A 20,666-nucleotide genomic window follows, 5' to 3' on the forward strand; every position below is an offset into this window, starting at 1 on the left:
GAGTATTATATTATTTTTTATATATTTAATTGAAGTTTACAAAGTTTGACTTCAAATAAAACTAATACGCATTCTAATTTAGAAAGGTAGAAAATTTATTAGCCGCTCCTCGATAGTTAGCTTTTGGTCCAGTGATTGGGCCATCTTGGAATCTTGGTGAGTATTTCACTCCACGGCCATGTGTTGGATTCTGGGACCATGTGAGTGATCCTGGGACTGGGAAATGCACATGCCCCATGTCTCCTTGCATACGTGCTCCACTTCGTTCAACGCGGCATCTGGTGCAGATTGTACCTACAAAATTTAGGAGCTGCATTCGCACATCTCTAGGTGCATGCATGAACTCCTTCCCGGTTTGATTGTTCTTCTTTAAAATGGGTACGTACTACAGGGACACCAGCCATCTATCTCAATTTCTGTACTTACATATTTCAGTGAAGCATCTAGTTGTAATTTTACAATTCTTGTGTTTTTGTTTCACATGCTATACACAACACCCCATTGTCACTATAACTAATATACAGTACTTGTAATAACATCTTATATTATGAGTCAGAGGAACTTGAAGTACTCCCTCTGCAACAACTAATTAGGGCCGGAAGGAGTATTGCGTTGGGGAAAAAACTTGCATTGTGCCAAAGAAAAGTAGTCTGCCGCAATCCAATGTGTAGTTGGGCTCATGTACCTTGCACCGGTTGCGATGTTCGACGTTTTTTGGGACTGGTCCCCTGTTTGTCTGATCAGGTTCGTGCATCATGGGTACTCGAATACCTAGGATTGTTTTGAATTATGATTCCTGTTCTATTCGCAGGGTAGCGTGCCTTCAACAGCTACAGCCGAACGGCCAAGTAACATGTCAAATACTCCATCCCCGAATGTATTATAGACATATAAAGAACGGGAAAGCCACCGTCCAGATAAAGCATCGACTATGTACATTGATTTGGTGAAATGGAATAAAAGGCTATACATTGAACTATATTCCACCAGTTCCTAAACAGAAACAAGTTAATCCAGACAAAATGATAGAAATTAAAAGGACAGAAATTTATACAGCTCCAGATCATTTATCTGGAGTAGCCCGAGGAGCTGCAGCGAACCGCTCATCGCACACTGCTTCAATGAATTTTCTCTACCAGTTGCCTTCACTATATCCATGCAGATTTTGCGGCACAGTCAAACGACCAATCAATCCCAACTGAAGGGATTGCAAAGGCAAACTGTGCTACATAAAAGAGATCACCACAGGCAGTTCAAGTAATGATGCTGGTGCCTCCTGCTGAACTCCATGAGGCCTCCATATGTTTGGTCTGCTACACCAATATAGAATGCCTCCGTGTCTGGGCTGAAAGACAAACCCGCTATCTCACCGAAAAAGTTAATCTCGTGAGATTTGCCATAATCGGCAAAACAGTCATAGATATGGACGAAATCTATAGGCTCTGCTGTTGCCAAGAAGCGCCCATCTGAAGAGAATTTGATACAGCGTATCGAGCCTAGCCTTCCACCAAGGACAGCTAAGGACTGTGATAGGTTTCTAATGTCCCACAGCCGGCATGTTGTGTCTTGACTTCCAGTAGCCAAGATATTGCCGTCTGGATGCCAGGCAGATGAAAAGGAGTAATCCAAATGCCCTGTAAGTTTACCAATCGCCTAAAGCAAAGCAGAAAAGGTTACTTGTTTAGGGTTAACCAGAAAACACTAATTTCTTGAGAACTTGAGCAAAACAACCCCACATGTTTACCTTGCCACACTTGGGATCAAATACCAAGCCATCCTCATGATCACCAAGGACAGCAAAGAGTGTTCCATCAGGGTTCACCGAAACACTCTGTTTGGAAACTAGATGTTAGTAAATAAGGGACAGAATACAGGTAGTAAACAGACCTGAGCTTTTGCTGGAAAAAAAAAAGGTCTAAGCTACTTACATTCACAGACCATGGGAAGACATAGTGGTTCAGGAGGTCGAAGTACTCCGTGTCAAAAATTCTGACAGAGCAGTCATTATTAGCAGCAACCAACCTTGTTGAACCACTGGAAATATACATTTTGTCAGAATATTGTTCAGAAAAACCTGACAGTACTACCGTATACCAACTCAGACAGAAAACAAGAAATCTCACTTGGGATCCTCATAGATCTCTAAAGAGTTGGTTATGGCATTCTCATCCTCTGTAACTCTCGTGCTGAAAACAATCCCATCATCTTCCAGTCGCTAATAGAAACAAAGCAACTTATCAGCTCAGATCATGAGTTGTTACTTGTTAGACTACTCCAGGGTACAAGGGTCTAGTTGCCACCCACGTACCTTGCATATAAGCTCCCCTTGAAAACCACCAAGTACCAGTAAATCCTTATCTACAGCCATAGTTGTGAACTGGACCATGGAGACAGATTGTGAACCATGCCCCCTCTGTCAAGCAACAACAAAATGTGATGGACATTTCAGTCTAAACAGAAGATGAATCAACAACAAATAACCTGAGCTGAAATACACACCTGTTTTGGTATAATGCAATCATCACCATTAACTAGCTCAGTGCTTATCTGGTCCAGTGATGACCAGTGTGTCAAAGACTGATTGTGTACTGTATAAACATCATGCTTGCTTGTTGCCCAGACCAAATTCCTCAACTGTAAACTTGAATGTCAGAACTCAAAACTACATCATCTATCTTTATTTATTAGTGCGACCTAAGGCATCAAATTTAACTGCGCAAGGACATACTGAGAAGAGAGAAATTAGTAATATGTGTACGAATTAATCTGATGCAAGCACCTATTATGGAGAAGTTACTGAATGAACATCCGAGTTGCAGAATTTCAGGAGTTCATAAGAAAATGGACTGCAACAATTGGTAAAAACTTCAATGGAGGAATTAAGAAAACAGATACCAAGGAAAAGTGGTGATTAACAAAGGGAAATGTGCTTCTATTTTAGGCTGGGTGCCAACATAAGTAAAGTATCTACCCTCAACAGTACTACGACCAATCTGCTCTTCAGTCTAGATGTGCTAATGTGCTCCCCGTCTTTAGCTAAAATTGGTTTCTCAATATAAATAATACCACGGGCAGAGCCCGCACACAGCGATGCTCTGGCAGCTGCCCCTGGCTTGCCAGAGTCCTCACAGGGAGAAGCAATAACTACACCAGGCAAGAAAATAACCCACAGTTCCCCGGTAACAATTTCGTAGGGCACAGTGCACCACAATAATGTCCCAACTCGCAACTGGTCAGAACCAAACACAGGCCAGAAGTCCAGCTTGCTCGGTCGCCCCCTCGCCGCTGCTTGACTTGACACTGGCTTGGCTCCTAACTCGCTCCAGCACTCCCACCTCGCACATGTTGTACAGATCTGCTCCAAGGCAAGATGTCAGCAGATGATGCCTCCACACAGTGCACTGCCGCAGTTGTTGGCCTCCTCCTGGGCTCCACATTTGATTTGGGATTTCATTTGAGGTGAGCAGTGGGGTTTTTGTTTGGGGGTTTCACTTATTAGGTATCTGGTGCTTTGGCATTTACTGATTTGAGGATCACTCATTTGCAGATCTGCGGATATTTGAGAATCTGAAAAGCTAAGCAGGGGCAGCGCGAAACTAAAATGCAGCAAGGGAAAAATTGTGGCCAGATTCCAGTCTATTCTGATGCGGTCTGAGCATGAGCACTACTTATCTTAATCTATCTACTTCAGAAAACTATAATATTGAGGCAGTTAATTGCAGAAATCAGGCAGGCTTAGTTTTTCTTTTCACGATTAAGAATAAGAAATGCAAAACCACAGTACATGCTAGAATGACCAGGAAAATTCTGTGGGTCTCAGTCTCACCAAAGTTTTACTGAACACATTTGGCAAGCAACCTATGTTCAACCCTTGTGGAAGGAGCCATGGCCGCCACATACCCACCAAGAGGTGGTTCTTCAAAGGTTTTTAGTTGATAGGGAAAGTTTTGGGGATGTCATGCAATCAGAAATGGAGCCCTTGATTAACGCAATGGAGTCCCATTTGGTCACGTAATTAGAAACTTAGATGTGTGAACATACGGGATAGCTAGTTGGTGAGTCTTAAATATTGGGGACTTGCCAGTCTCAATAGTGGTCCTTGCAGTTACATGACGTGTATCAAATACTGTTTGCAGTTCTCAAAATTTCCAGAATGTTAACACTTTGCCCACGCTATAAAATATCGCTCCCTGCAACCATACCTGACAAACCATCCTCAAAACAAGCCCAATGACACATACTTGTTCCCTTCAAACCATCCTCATGGCACACTCCCTTTCCTCCTATAATTGCCTGATGTACTACTAGTTGGTCTATTAGGTAAGCCTCCTAAATGTCAACTTTTCAAACCCACGAGAGGCTCAGCGAAGGCTAGCCAACATGTAGTTCTATTTTTTCTTGAAAGAATACTATGCAATTTCGTTTCCTACATTATGCAGAATTTGTTCGGCCGGGTGTTCTTTAGACACAAAAAAAATATTGGCATGTTCAGACTAGAATGATATTAGTCCAGAACATGTTGAGGTAGACGCTTAGCAGCAAGGTAACGTTGTTCCTTCATAACTTTGTGTGCTAGAGAAACTGCAAAGAAGATATGCCCCTCTTGCTGAGATTCTTATTAAAGATGCTAATCCTTGGGGGTTCACTTAGTTCCATTAATGAATCTAGGGTGTATTAGGACTTGGCCAACAACTAGTCATCGATAGACAATTTATGTGACATAGAACTACTGATAAACGTCAGGTCCGTATCCGAAAATACTTGCATATAACTACAAATATGATTTTGTACTGTAAAACCTTACATTAATTGAGTAATTGTTAGTAGTAGTAAAATCCTTGTCTTACCAAAACTTAGCACACCCTAGATAGAGAAACTGAGGGAGTGTTAAATAACTGAATTGAAAATAATATTCTACAATATAGCTTCCGACAACATTGTGCAACTTTTTTTCCTCCAATTCATATTCTATCTCCAGAAGACAGACATTGTGACTAAGGTTCTCGATCATGGACATGAACAAGTTCTTTTGCACAAGAAAACATGATCTAACCAGTTAGAATACTTGAGCATTTGCTCTATTTAAGCTCCACATATTGTACTGGAAGTTTGAAACGACAAGAGGGTAGATACGAACCTGAAAATGCACGATTGATGGCCGAGCACGCCTTGTGTTGTACTGGAAATCATAGTAAGGGCTATCCTTCTCCACATGTTTGCAGTGCTGGAAAATGAAATATAAAGAAAATCAGATTCTAAGCTGGTGAGCAAACAAGCTGATGACATTACTATCTTCATATAATTGTTTGTGCTATAAACTTTCAATTATGAAGACTAGACTGGGCGTAACAATAAAGTTAAAATCGGTAATGATAGGACAGACATGTTTTGTAAAGAATATTTGAGATTCTGATAATTCTTGTAGCTCCTCGTAACAATAAAGTTGAAATTGCTCGAGGGTTGGGTACCTCGACGGCATCCTCGCGGGCGTAGCTGAGATTCTGATAATTCTTGTAGCTCCTCATCTTCATCTCCCTGTACTGGTCCCTGGGGAAGAGCATCTTCTCCCAGGGGATCCCCTGCACGTCCTTGCCGTTGGCAACGTCCTCGGCGGAAACGTCCGGCATCAAGTTATCCTGCGAAACAAGGAGAAGGGGTTAAATTGAAATTAAGCCCGAATCAATGAAAATAAGTATGAGAAGCGGGAAGGTAGTGGGCGTACCTGGTCATAGTTGACGAGGTTGGCGAGGAGCTCGTTCTGGTTGACCTCGCCGAAGGGGTTGTCGTCCCCCTGGTCGTCTATGAGCTCCTGGATGCTCTGGAGGATGAACTCTAGGTTATCCTCGAGCTCGAACTCGTCCATCTCTCCTCCCGCGACCTCGATCCAGACAAGAGAGAATCAACACTGCGCAGCGGCGGGAAAGAGGAATCGCCAATCAGAAATACCCCCGGAAAATCCAGAGAGGGAGCTCGGGATCGGGGCAGGAGCGGCGAATCTAAGACCCAATTCCGCCGAGAACTCACCTGGGATTTGGAGGCGGCGGGGCGGAAACGCGTGGGAAATTAGGGATTTGCTGGCCGTTCCGGGTGGGGGCCTGCGCTGCGAGCTAAAAAAGGGAGCAGCCGAATGGAAGGCGGCGAGACGACGGGGTGGGCGGAGCAGTAGAGCGGGCGGCGGGGGGAAGAGGAAAACCGGACCGGCCGACCGACCGGAGCGCGTGGCGGTTTTTGTGTACGCGGATGATTATCGGTGGGGATCGGGACGTCCTCTCCGCCGACCGGGACGGGGTGATGGTGGGCGCGTGATGTCAGTCACGCGTAGTACCCGTACGGGATAAGGATCCGACTGGATCTGCTGCGGCGTCTGGGTCGGATCGGGTCGCGGGAGCCTGAAATAACACGACTCAACGGTTCACACAGCAAAGTCTCACACGCCATCGGAAGCTGAGGCCGAGCTCCGGGGAGAATTTTTTCTTTCAAATTTTGAAAAATCATACTACTAGAAAATCATATTTCACCCCGGAAAAAAAAAGAAAATCATATTTCAAAGCTCTGAAGAAAATTCTGGTGGTTGTCCATGATTTATGTGCAAGTGTTTCAAAATCTCACCGTAAGGTCTTTGTTTCGTTATCTCGATGGTAATGAAATTTGACCCCCTCATGAATCGCTTGGAAAAGAATATCACTATGAATACTTTATGCTCTAGGCTGTAAAATGATAAATGCGTAGATCTGAGTATAATATTTAGTGCACATTTTGAAGCTATAAAATTATCGGATTTTTCTATTTTTATAGTACAACTTGGAACATAAAGTTATCCACTTCAATTCAGAAAGAAAGGCAGCAAAGTGTATGGGGCCACTTCAACGATCTGATCCGGACTGGAGTTTAAACATGTGTAGTTTATAAACGTTTTCTCTTTAGCATGTGTCAGGAAAAATCTTTTTGGGTGCGTCGTTTATTTTTCCACACGCTATTGGGAAATTGTTAAAGAAAAGCACTAGTGGGAAGATTGAAATGGCTAATGACCAGCGGCCCAGCTACCTAAACACTTCAATTATGATCTTACTCCCATTGATCTAATCCACATCTTCCCAAAGTTAGTGATAAAGATCTTGGCTTTGAGATTACAACCTTTAGTGCGGTCTCTCATCTCCTCATGCAAAACTGCATCCATTAGAGGAAGAATAATTCACGCTTACTTTATGTATGTTGAAGACATTACCATTAAGAATAACAAGGTGCTAGCTATTCTATTGGAATTAGGTATCCATTTTACTATATTTCATAGGGGTTTATCCTTCACCTGCTATAGTACGGAGGGTTTAGTCGTAGATGGACCAACATGATTGCTAGCCTCCTGCTTACGAGTTCAACCGAAATCCACGTCAATTATGAGCCCGCTGGGTGGATTTCTCATAGGAGGGGGCTTTGTCAAGGAGTCCATCTATCCCCCACTTCTTGTTGTGATGGTGATGGGTTGTGTGGCAATCGTTCTTACCTAAACTTCTCCAATCTTTCTCTCCTCTTGGATTTGCACTCGTCTGGAAGTAGAACCTCACTCCATGATGATGATGAAACAATATTCTTCAATCCCATCATCCAAAACATGAATACCATTATGAAAAATCTTGGAGTTCTTTGGCAATGGTTTAGGTTGCTTAGCTCATGTGGCCTGGCCAAATTTCCTTTCGAACCATGTTTTGTGCATACAATCTTTTATGTCCAATATGACGCTTTCTATGCAACATTTGATGGCCAGAAAAATAAGACAAAAATAGTTTGATGTGAACGTCGGGCATGAATTGTATGGCAAATCGTCGTACTCGTATATCACTTCTTCTTTCCTTTCTGATGCAAGACCAAAAAAAGAAAACAACAAATTTCAAATTTCAAATAAATAAGTAGGCAAGCACATTAAACATCCCGGTCCGGTGCGCAAAAGCACGATTGGTAATTGGGCACAGCTCGAGCAACACAGATGAATGAGTAGATTTTTCGCAAAAAATAAAACTTAGATTTTCGTAAAACAGTTGAGTGAATAACCAGGGCCAGTCCATAGTTTCGGGGAGCCTAAGGGCAACACGACATCAAGAGCCCCTTATTCAGAGTGGCTTAGTTCCGTACCAATGGGCGTTAAACCCTCTACGAATTAGCTCTGAAACATGGTTGACTTGGTGATATCTTCAACTCATAATTTTTCATTAATTTCCCTTAATACTTACATTTATGCACATAACAAATGAAGAAGGAGATTTGCACATCTTTCCATTTATTAATACTTTATAGGAGGTCTAGGAAGATATTTGCTTCATATTGAGACAAGATATCTGTTTTAGATGGACATAAAGTGGTCGTTTTCATGAGCCATCAACATCCCAAAGCTTAAACCTTGAGTTTTCTTGAGTAAGGTACAAAAATTATAAGGAACTCGGAGTCTAAACCGAAATAATGAAAAATGCAAGTTCACTTTAAAATTGGCATCCACGACTCTTACTTCTTCTCCTGAAAGCTTAACATAGATAGAGTAATGGCAAGATACTACAAAAGTTTCGGTATGCCAAGGTAACTACAATAAGGATTTGATAAACAAGTATGGTTAGTTGAGTACCTTTCTCTAGACAACACTTGCTTGCCAATGATTGATTAATATTAAGGAATTAAAACAGTTAAGAGTGAGAGATCATGTTAAAAGAAGCATATCAATAGAGAAACTCATCAACTCCCACTTATTAAATCATGTCTTTCCAATACTTCCTTCAGTTTATTTCCCTTTGAGAAGTGGTGCTTATTAGTAATGAGATCATGCCAAATTGTGTAAAGTTGTAAACCAGACTACATAGACTTGGAAATCGACCAAATTTCTTTATTTGTAATCTTGTGGGGTTTAATGACTTCTCATAGAGGTGAAAGGAGCGCCTCAACTTTGTTTGCAACGATGTTCATAGAGAAGTTAAAAATTTACCCATCATAACATTGTTGTTACATACATTTAATCAACTCGTAGCAAAAATCTGAGATTTCTCTCATGGTAGAACGTTTAAAGGCTAGCGGAGTTCTTAATGAGACACGCGTAAAGAAATATCTTACTTCAGTGTAGACAAAACGTTTTTTTGCATGAATCTTAATTACCGCTAAACATGGTTCCATTAAACAACTCACTTCAAAAAGTATATTTAAGTCGATCATTAATCTATATGGGGTTGACTTTACCTCTAAGGATAGACTCTTAAGACAATTACTACACCCAAAGTCATCATTAAGAGAGACTTTCTCATGTTCTATTCAATTTGAATAATTTTCCAATGGCAAAACTTGGTTCTCTAAAGGAAAACAAAGTAACAACTACTTAACCAATCATATGAGTTGATAAAAATTTAACTATAATTGTCAAGACACACCTCCACAAAATATAGTAACTTAACAATACTATTAACTAGCATGGGCATTTAAAAATTAAAGATAGGAGTGCAAAGACATACCTCAAGTTGATGAGCTCACAATTTTCTTTGGCATGATGTGTTCCTTCTAAACTCCAGAGGCTCAACCTCCCCAAAGTAATAGTTGTGCAACATAAAAGTGGCATAGGAACAACCAAAGAAAAACACGAAAGGATAAATTGGGTTTTTTTGTATGAGATAGAAAGAACAAAAAGAAAGGCAATAAGACAAGGCTAAAACCTTCAGCAAAAATAAAAAAGATAAGAAAATCAAACAAAAAAACAAAGTGTTGGAACAAAGCCAATACGAGTGTTTCAAAGCTATCATGAGCTAGTGTGCAACCTCAATTACACCACCTCTTGATGTAGAAGTGTCAACAACCGCCCCAAGTTTGGGTTCTTGCAAACCGGCTTGGTAGGTCACTGTGGTGCTGGCAGGTAGTTCGTGCGGCCCCAAGGTTGACTATGTTGATCACAGTTTTTTGACATGTTAAGTGTGGTGCCGCGGAGGGAGTCGGTGATGTTGCTCATATTGTCGATGGATCCTCCAAGCGAGTAGATGTTGTTGTACGTGGCGTAGAGTTGCAGTGGTGGTACTTCTTGTTCAGGTTCTCCTTCTTATTCCACATCTTCATCATTGGCTTCTTCAAGGTATGGTTCTTATTGTTCTTACTGCACAATATAATGAAATTGTCCATTCTCGAGGGAGAATAGATTGTCAGACAAAGGAGTGGGGAACAAACACCTAGCTCCAGGAAAATGAAAAAAGAATGAACCTTGCTTTTTATAAATCATGCTGACAGCTCAAAGGGGAGTATAAAAAACATGTCTCTCATCATCCAATGACTAAAGTATACTTACACAGAGCAAGGGCGGTGGTGAGAACGGTTGCAATATGTGCGTAGGTGATGTCCCTGCGGGTTTGATGAGCTTGGTGTTCAAAGTGGAAAAGAAGAATGCTACCCAAATTTGGTGTCACGTTGCAATCAGAAATATCAACTTTGGCGAGGATGATCATGGCATCTTAATTGACTCTTGTGAATTCACCACATGCCTTCAAGGTGTTAGCAATAAGATATTACAAATATCAAGTAGCAGGTTTTTCAATGTGACTTCACTTAGAGGTATTCTCAAATATTCTCATTTTGCTGAAATAAGTTTGAGGAGAAGGCGGTTTGTGGAGCCGAGACAGGCATTGATGAGCGCAGATTGCACACCGTTGGGGAACCCCAAGAGGAAGGTATGATGAGCACAGCAGCAAGTTTTCTCTCAGTAAGAAACCAAGGTTTAATTGACCGGTAGGAGAAAAGCGTGACTTCTGAAGGTGTTGCTAGCTGACTATTGGCAAGACGCACTACCGGCATCAGCAACAACTTGGAACCTGCACACAACACAACCAAAATACTTTGCCCAACTTACAGCGAGGTTGTCAATCTCACCGGTTTCGCTGAACACAAAGGATTAGACGTATCGAGTGGAAAGAGATGTTTGCAATAATTAAATAGAATATAGCTTGCAGTAAGTAAATAGAGCAGGATTGCAGTGGATGAATTTATCAGTGTAAAGGAAAAGACCGAGGTCCACAGTTCACTAGAGGTGTCTCTCCATAAAGATAAAAAAACATGCTGAGTGAACAAATTACAGCTGGGCAATTGACATAATATCGACCATACATGACAAGATGATTACTATGAGATTCGTTTGGGTATTACAACATAATACATAGACCATAATCCAACTGTGTCTATGACTAGTAATCCACTTTTCGGTTATCATCTGAACCCCTTCCAGTATTAAGTTGCAAGCAACAGATTATCGCAATAAGCAATGTGTGTAAAGTAAACAATAGAATTACCCTTGGATAAAACATTGTTGTTTTCTCCCTAGCAGCAACATCACATCTACAATCTTAGAAGTTATTGTCACTCTTCCAGAAAACTAGAGGTATGAACCCACTATCGAGAATAAATACCCCCTCTTGGAGTCACAAGCATTTACTTGGCCAGAGTATCTACTAGCAATGAAGAGCATGCAAGATCACAAATAACATATGACAAGAATATATAATCGATCTCAACATAGTATTCAATATTCATCGGATCCCAGCAAATACAACATGTAGCATTACATAAGGATGATCTTGATCATGTAGGGCAGCTCACAAGATCTAAATATGAGGCACAAATTGGAGAAGACAACCATCTAGCTACTGCTATGGACCCATAGTCCAGAGGTGAACTACTCACGCATCACTTCGGAGGCGGGCATGGTGATGTAGATGCCTCCGGTGATGATTTCCCCCTCCGGCAGGGTGCCGTGAAGAGCTTCGGAACCCTCCCGAGCTAGGGTCTGCGATGGTGCCCTTGACAGAACTTTTCATGGATGGGGGCTCGGGTATTGAGGGTTTTCCTGATATCATGAATAAATAGGCGGAGGGGCGATTTCGGTGGGGGCCAGGGGGCCCACACCACCCCTGGGCGCGGGCCAGGGCTAGGCCACGCCTAGGGCTGGTCTGGCCGCCCTGCTGCCTTTCTTCGACTCCCCCTCTGGACTCCGTCTTCGTTATGGTAAAATATTGACTTCGGCTTTTGTTTCGTCCTATTCCGAGAATATTTCCTGAATAACTTTTCTGAAATACAAAATAGCAGAAAATAGGGAACTGACACTGTGGCATCTTGTTAATAGGTTAGTGCCAGAAAATGTATAAAAGTGCAACGAAGCATTAGCAAAACATATATAAATTGGTGTAAAACAATCATGGAGCATCAAAAATTATAGATACGTTTGAGACGTATCAAACATCCCCAAGCTTAACTCCAGCTCGTCCTCGAGTAGGTAAGTGATAACAAAATAATTTTTTAGGTGACATGAAGCCAACACGATCTTGATCAAGCATTGTAAAGCATTGTGAGCTAGGATCAAAGTACTCTAAACATAAGCATGATAGATACAATTCTAACAATAGAACTTAGCAACTATGTTATGCTACCTCCGTTTCAAGGAATAAGGCGCCCCCGTTTTACGAGCTTTTTGTTTGACCAAGAATTACTTCAAATAGGTAAAGATTGTTTGTACGAAATTAGTATCATTAAATAGTTCTCTTCAATACGAATTCAAAGATACTAATTCCATATAATATAATCAAGATTTTGTTGCTCAATTTTTATGGTCAATGTTCGTCTAGAAATACGCATGCGCCTTATTCCTTGAAACGGGGGTAGTAACAGGAAGAGTAACTCAAACAAAGGATCATGAATAATAGTGCATTGAAAGCAACTGTTTGTTTATGAGCATAGAGAAAACATAGCAAAGTGGTACTCAACATGTCCTTTATGAAGTAGCAAAACATAAATTCTAGGACACCTTTAAAATTCAGAGGGTGACTAGATACAAGTAATTTTAAGAACAAGCAATAGCATAATCATGAACCAATCAATAATAATTTTGGGACTATGCACATTGCGCTAAGAATGGCAACTATGATCTTAATTGGTGCATAAGGAAGAAGATGAAGACTTAACATAAAAGTAAAAAAAGATAGACCCTTTGCAGAGTAAGCAAGATAAACACGTTTTATAAACCTTCCAAAAAAGTATGGTACTTATTAGCCTTGAGCTCTCATTGTCCCTATCATAAGCATCTTGAATGGTTAAAGTTAATGTGATGGCAAATATGAGCTATATGCTTGATAAATCACAAGTTGAAAATCAAATGCCCCTTGAATACGAGTACCTAAAGCTCATGCTACTCAACTTAGGTCCCAAATAAGTTCTTGTCATTGTAAGTATACAGGTATCATCGAGAACCGCCAACGGGGTACCTCTTGTCCTATGATATGGAAGTACTCTTGTAGGAGCAATCCCATACCAAAATGACAAGACAAACAGACAATGAGCATCTCGGCAGTTTTTTATTTACTATGGTATAGCTTTTTATTGAAAATGCTTCATAGAATGCTCACTATGGTTCACTATAAATTTCCACCATGAATGATGCATGGCTTCGATTAGCGGCCCAGGCGTTTCTCTAACTCATATACAAACTCCATGGACTTACAAGTTTCTATTTTATTTTGCACTGCTAGGCATCCATAAACAAAATAACATGACATCAAATAAATATTAATAAGTGCAATGTTGAAAGCGTTCCCCATGAAAGCATAGTTGTGCTAACTCCCAACTTGCAATTTTCAAACATATAAACTTGATAAGATAGTCACAATGATCTAGTTTATTAAGTGCAAGAAAGTAAATGTTCCATCAAGTTCATGAGAGCTTTACTGACTAATTTTCTCATGCCAAAATTTAGTTTGGAAGATAAATAAAAACATGATGAATTTACTTGGAATAGCAATAATGCTAGTAGGTAGATATGGTGGACACAATTGAAAACTTTAGTTTATGGTGGTTGGATGCACGAGTAGAGTTCATACTCAGTACATGCAAAAGCTAGCAAAAGACTGGGAGCGACCAACTAAGAGAGCAGTAATGGCCATAATCATGCATAGTGACAAAAATTTATCAATCAAAGCATAAAGTGATATTACAAGTCAAAAACTAAATGATCATAGAGGCTTTAGTTGACTGGTAGTAGTCATAACATGGTATAAGCATGTGCCAAGTCAACCCAATAAAGCATCAAAGGAGAATACCACAATATTATGCTTTTATGATGGAAACAACACATGGTTCTTTCAATGACACATTATGCACTCTAAGCTGTTTGAAAAAAGTCATGCTACAACAATAAATACTAAGAATATGACAATAATAACATCCAACATGACATGCCAAAGTCTATACCACAGTCTAGACAAGCTTCCTTTTGCATCACTATAGACATGAAACATTTACTCGTCTCCAACACCAATCAACTTATTTGAAATAGCTCTCAGAGATAAAAAAAACAATATGGACCAGAGAGCTAATCATACATAAATAAAGAATACTAACAAGTTCTGAACAAAATTCGAGTGAAAGAACAAGAGCTAAATGCAGTACTAGAAAACTAGAACACTCGCAGAACAATAACAACGAAAACTAGAGCGTTCTATGCAATTAAAACAGAGTGTGTGTCTCTCCAAAAAAAAAAATGTGTCGGGATCCAACATATGCTATATCAAACAAAACAAAACAAAACAAAACAAAAAAACTAAAATAAAGACGCTCCAATAGGACCTGCGATTTTATTGCTTTTCTTTTTTTCATACGTGATGTCCCGAGGGGAAAGTTCTATTCCCCAAAGGGAGACACGACCCGTAGCCTCTGGGTTATTTAATATATTTGATAAAGGCGCCTCATTGACCACTATTATCGGATGCACCGAAAAATAGTGTCGCAATTTTCTTGCAGTTGTAAACACTCCATATGCTAACTTCTGATACTGCGGGTACCGCTGTTTGGAAGGCGATAAAACTTCACTGATGAAGTATACCGGCCTCTGTACTCCATGAAGTTTTCCTTCTTCTTCTCTTTCGACCACAAATACCATGCTAACCACCTGAGGCGTGGCTGCACTATACAACAGGAGAGGTTCCTTTTCTTTAGGCGCCACCAGTATTGGTGGTGTCGAGATTGTGCGCTTGAGGTCCTCGAAGGCTCTGTCTGCTTCTTCGTTCCACTCGAATTTTTCTCCTTGCTTGATCAACGCGTAAAATGGCAACGCCTTTTCTCCCAGCCTGGCGATGAATCTGCTTAAGGCCTCGACTCGCCCAGTTAGCTGTTGTATTTCCTTTAGCTTTGTTGGCTTCCGCATTGTTACGATGGCTTGAATTTTCTCTGGGTTAGCCTCAATTCCTCTTGCTGACACCAGGAACCCGAGAAGCTCTCCCGCGGGGACGCCAAAAGAGCATTTTGTCGGGTTCAGCTTAAGGCGGAATTTGTCGAGGTTGTCGAAAGTTTCCTTGAGGTCCTCGATTAAGGTTGATCCTTGTTTTGTTGTTATGACAACATCGTCGATGTATACTTGAACGTTCTTGCCAATCTGCGTAGCGAGACAATTTTGCATCATCCTCTGATAGGTGGCTCCCGCGTTTTTCAACCCAAAGGGCATCGTTCTATAGCAGAACACGCCATAGGGTGTTATGAAAGCTGTTTTGACTTTATCTTCTCCTTTTAGTCGAATCTGGTTCTAACCAGAGTATGCATCCAGGAAGGAAAGACGTTCACAACCTGCCGTGGAGTCGATAATTTGATCGATCCTCGGAAGGGGAAAGTGATCCTTTGGACAGTGTTTGTTGAGACACGTGAAGTCGACACACATGCGAAGGACCTCTGTGTTTTTCTTCGGGACCAACACTGGGTTAGTTACCCATGTGGCTTCTGTGTGTAACTCTTTGATAAATCCTGCTTCTCTGAGTCGATTAATTTCTGACAGCATAGCTTTTGGTTCCGAAAAACGCCGCAAAGGTTGTTTGATTGGTCTGGCCATTGGATCCAAGTTGAGAGGGTGCTAGGCAAGTTCCCTGGGTACTCCTGGCATGTCAGCTAGACACCATGCGAAGATTTCCCAGCGCTCACGGAGGAACTCGACGAGCGCGCTTTCCTATGCGAGATCCATGTTTGTTGCGATGGTTGTCGTCTTCTTAGGATCTGTCGGGTGGATCTGTATTTCCTTTGAGTTTCTGGTGGTATCAAAGGTTTGCTCCTTCAGTGGTCTTCCTCCGTCAGGCAACACATCATAATCAGTTGTTAGCCTTGACGCCATATATTCTGCTTGCATCTCGAAGGTTTCTGACAACCGATGAAAATCCTTGTCACATTTATCAGCTAACGCGAAATTGCCTTTTACTGTGATTGGGCCCTTGGGTCCAGGGAGTCTCCACAATAGATATGTGTAGTGTGGCACTGCCATAAACCTGGCATAAGCGGGTCGCCCTAACAAAGCATGATACTGTGACGGGAAATCCACGACTTCAAACTCCAGCTTCTCTCTTCTGTAGTTTTCTCGGGTTCCAAACTGAACGCCGAGATTGATCTTTCCCAGTGGGTAACTCGGCTTATCCGGTGTGATACCATGGAAACGTGTGTCAGTTCGTATTCCAATGATATGTTCATCTCCTCAATGTGTCTGCATACATGAGGTTTAAACTGCTACCTCCATCTATGAACACTCGTGAAACGTCAAATCCTGCGATTACCGCTGGTAAGATCAAGGCAAATTGCCCTGGTCGTGGAACTTGCTACGGGTGGTCCGCTATGGTAAAGCCGATGTCCTGTCCCGACCAATTGAGGTACTCGATTGTTGGCGGAGGCATCTTTTCTGCCATAAAGACTTGTCGCGAAATCACTTTCTGAGCTCTATTGGAGGGCCTGCCCTTCTGAATCATCGAGACCGCACCATTGGTGTCGATATAAGGACCATTGCTTGGAGGTGCCGCCAATCGCAACTGGTGTCGATTTTTGTCCGTAATTGCGGGTGGAGGTGGAAGATGAATCTCACTCCTTGGCCCCTGGGGGTTCCTGTTTACTGCCTGCGCGTTGGTATGCCCTGCGTATCTATGCAGTGCGAGGAAAGTTCGGCAGTCATTCTGCAAATGCCCTGACTACCTTTTCCCATTATTGTCGAGGAAAAAATACATTTGGCACGGTCCGTTTAGGAGATCCTCGGGTGATACATATGGCCTGTGGAACTTAGGCCCATTATTTTGTATGTTTGGATGGGGACCGTCCCGTTGATCGCTCTGCTTCTCGTTACTTCTTTGGTAATCATCTCTATTGTTATTTCCGCTAGTTGCTCGGAAGCCAGCCGATATTTGGCCAGGACCATCATAATCGGAAAACTGTCGAGAGAATCGTCGTCTATTTTGATTATTTCGGCTGCGGTCATCTTCAGGCGACCTATGCCGCTTGTTGTGAACAACATCTTCTCCATCCGCCCAGCGATTCGCTATTTCCATGAGTGCTGCTATTGTCTTTGGATTAGTCCTTCCCAAATCCTCGACTAAGTCTCTTCTTCGGATTCCAGCAACAAACGCATCTATTGCTCTTTCATCAGATATGTTTTCTGCCGAGTTTTTGGTGATGTTCCATCTCTGGATATACGTCCCCATTGGTTCATCATACTTTTGTCTGCAGGCCCTTAGTTGCTCCAATGACGCGGGTTTCTTGCATGTGGATAAGAAATTCTTCACAAATATGTCCTCGAAAGTTTCCCAGCTGTCGATGGATCCAGGTGGTAGCTTTTTATCCATGACCGTGCTGCTCCACTCAAGTGCACCTGGATGCTCTGCATGGCTGTTGCTTTAGTTCCATTCGTTAATTTCTTGTCTCCAGGTAGCCGACCAACCAATCCTCAGGATCTTGCAGGCCATCGAACTTTTTGTAGTTATCGGGCAACTTAAACCCTGATGGGACCCGAGTTTTACGAACTCGTCGGGTGAAATAAGGGAGTCCGCACATATCTTCCTTATCCATCTCTGGTGAATGTCGATGTTCTCTCCTTTCGTGCCGCGCTCTATCGACCCGCTCCTGTGTCGCTGTATCTCTCGCATCACTCATTCTCAGGGGGTCTCGCACTACTACTGTAGGCCGCGGACTATTTTGCCTTGGAGCACCTTCGGGAGGTGTGCTTGTACTTGCGAACGCTGTTCCCATGGCTCCAACTCCTGCCATAGCCATATTGTATAATGCTTCTCGTGGATCTCCGGGAGGTGGCCTGGATTGCAATATGAAAGCCTGAGTCGCCATATATCCGACTTCTGGTGTCTTGGGGATAATATTTCCCCTTGTGTCTATCGACATAAAAGACATGCCGAGGTTCTGGACCAGATGCTCCCTCTCGCCTTCAGGTATATGCTGCAATCGAGACCTTGCCCTCATGCGAGCTGCTCTGTGACTATCTCCTCCCGAAGTACCTGATTTCGCCTGTTGACGCGGAGGCTGCCGCCTTTCTCTTCTCAAGTATCTCCTTTTCTTTCTCTATTTCTCGGCGAGCACGCGCGAGCCTGTATTGGAATGCTTGCAACTCTTCCACCGTAGCGGCGGCGGTTAGCGGATTTGTACCGTTCAAGGCCATTGTCGCTCTATCCCAGGCTGCTTGCGAGAGTTGCACTCTGTGGCACGGTGTAGGCCCGACATATTTGCTGCCCAAACCTCGCGTAAGATCAGCGGGATCGATATATGGGTTTCCCAAATCATCGAAAGCATCTGATGTTTCGTCCTCGGGATGACTTGATTCGCCAATCACGTAGACTTGGTGGTACGTTGGCCTTGATTGATCATCCTCTGGGTCGGTGACACTGTCGTAACGATCGGCAAAGACCTCCCGAATAAAGGTAGATTTGTCGATGAAGCTAAGGCTGTCGACACTTTCCGAGTCACTGTCCAGATCGGAGTCCATGAACGACCCGAAAGACATCCCACACTACAAGAAAAGTTGCCATGGCCGACGAAGTTGAAGTCGCGCCGTGGTTGCTGGTGTACCATGGCCGACGATTTTTGGTCCCTCCGTGGTGCATGTCAAAACTTTTTCTCGTTTTTGAGGCCACCTAGCCCGACGAAGCTGCCAAAACGTCGCGTATGGTGGCCCGGGACGTGGTGCATCTCGAAATCTCGGGTTCGCCGACCGAGTCAACGCAAATCCGCACCGCCGAGGGATGTAGGGCCCGAGATGGCAGCCTCTCTGGCATTGTTTTTTCTCGATCGCGCCATCTCGTTCAACGTTCTCCGATCGAGCCGTTTACGATGCAGGATCATGGGTCCCGCATGTCATCCTCTATGAACCAAAATTCTTTCTATTCTTGGATTTTTTTGACCCCCTGATTTCTGGCTACTTCCTTTTTCCTTTGATCCCTTGCCGCCTTGGAAACGTTGAGACCGCTGCTGCTAAATGGGACCCGCATGTCATCCTCTATGTGCAATCAACTTTCTTTTCTTGGAGTTTTTTTTGGCACCTCAAATTTGGTCACTTGCCTTTTTCTTTCGATCCCCTGCTGACATAGGCATCCCAAATGGGCCTGCCAAAGACTGCTTGTCACCTTTACACACGTGGGACAAGGAGTCTCCGGGAGATCACATAAGTAAAACTCACTTGACTAGCATAATGACATCTAGATTACAAGCATCATCATATGAATCTCAATCATGTAAGGCAGCTCATGAGATTATTGTATTGAACACATAGGAGAGAGATGAACCACATAGCTGCCGGTACAGCCCAGAGCCTCGATGGAGAACTACTCCCTCCTCATGGGAGCGGCAGCGGTGATGAAGATGGCGGTGGAGATGGCAGCGGTGTCGATGGAGAAGCCTTCAGGGGCACTTCCCCGCTCCGGCGGGGTGCGGAGCGGAGATCCTGTCCCCCGGATCTTGGCTTCGCGATGGCGGCGGCTGCGGAAGGTTTACGTGGGTTTCGTCAATTGGTATCGGGTTTTCCGATCCGGGGGCTTTATATAGGCGAAGAGGCGGCGCGGGAGGGCTGACAGGGGGCCACACCATAGGGCGGCGCGGCCCCCTGCGGCCGCGCCGGCCTAGGGTTTGGTGGCCTGTGGCCCCCTACGGTCCTTCTCGGGTGTTACGGATGCTTCGATGAAAATAGGAACTTTGGCGTTGATTTCGTCCGATTCGAGAATATTTCGTTACTAGGATTTACGAAACCAAAAACAGCGAGAAAACGAGAGCTGGCACTTCGGCATCTTGTTAATAGGTTAGTTCCGAGAAAATGCACGAATATGACATAAAGTGTGCATAAAACATGTAGATAACATCAATAATGTGGCATGGAACACAAGAAATTATCGATACGTTGGAGGCGTATCAGCATCCCCAAGCTTAGTTACTGCTCGTCCCGAGCAGGTAAAACGATAACAAAGATAATTTACGGAGTGACATGCCATCATAAACTTGATCATACTATTTGTAAAGCATATGTAGTGAATGCAGCGATCAAAACAATGGTAATGACATGAGTAAACAACTGAATCATATAGCAAAGACTTTTTCATGAATAGCACTTCAAGACAAGCATCAATAAGTCTTGCATAAGAGTTAACTCATAAAGCAATAATTCAAAGTAAAGGTATTGAAGCAACACAAAAGAAGATTAAGTTTCAGCGGTTGCTTTCAACTTGTAACATGTATATCTCATGGATAATTGTCAATGCATAAGCAATATAACAAATGCAATATGCAAATATGTAAGAATCAATGCACGAGTTCACACAAGTGTTTGCTTCTTGAGGTGGAAGAAATAGGTGAAGCTGACTCAACATTGAAAGTAAAGAATGGTC

The 20,666-nt window shown here is 42.7% G+C and overlaps 1 protein-coding gene across 1 annotated transcript; it reads right to left on the reverse strand.

Moving 5' to 3' along the window:
- Positions 1-849: 849 nt before the first annotated feature.
- Positions 850-6,172, reverse strand: LOC124684079 (uncharacterized WD repeat-containing protein C2A9.03-like). The gene is made up of 10 exons (XM_047218482.1): positions 6,025-6,172; positions 5,723-5,905; positions 5,469-5,636; positions 5,138-5,224; positions 2,500-2,634; positions 2,309-2,413; positions 2,124-2,215; positions 1,929-2,034; positions 1,745-1,831; positions 850-1,653 (listed from the first exon to the last, which is right to left on the reverse strand). The coding sequence occupies exons 2-10, from the start codon at positions 5,861-5,863 to the stop codon at positions 1,240-1,242; spliced, it is 1,335 nt and encodes a 444-aa protein (XP_047074438.1). The 5' UTR covers positions 5,864-5,905; positions 6,025-6,172; the 3' UTR covers positions 850-1,239.
- Positions 6,173-20,666: the final 14,494 nt, after the last annotated feature.

Source organism: Lolium rigidum, chromosome 1 (genome assembly GCF_022539505.1).
Source record: "Lolium rigidum isolate FL_2022 chromosome 1, APGP_CSIRO_Lrig_0.1, whole genome shotgun sequence".
In the NCBI taxonomy this organism is placed as follows: Eukaryota; Viridiplantae; Streptophyta; class Magnoliopsida; order Poales; family Poaceae; genus Lolium; species Lolium rigidum.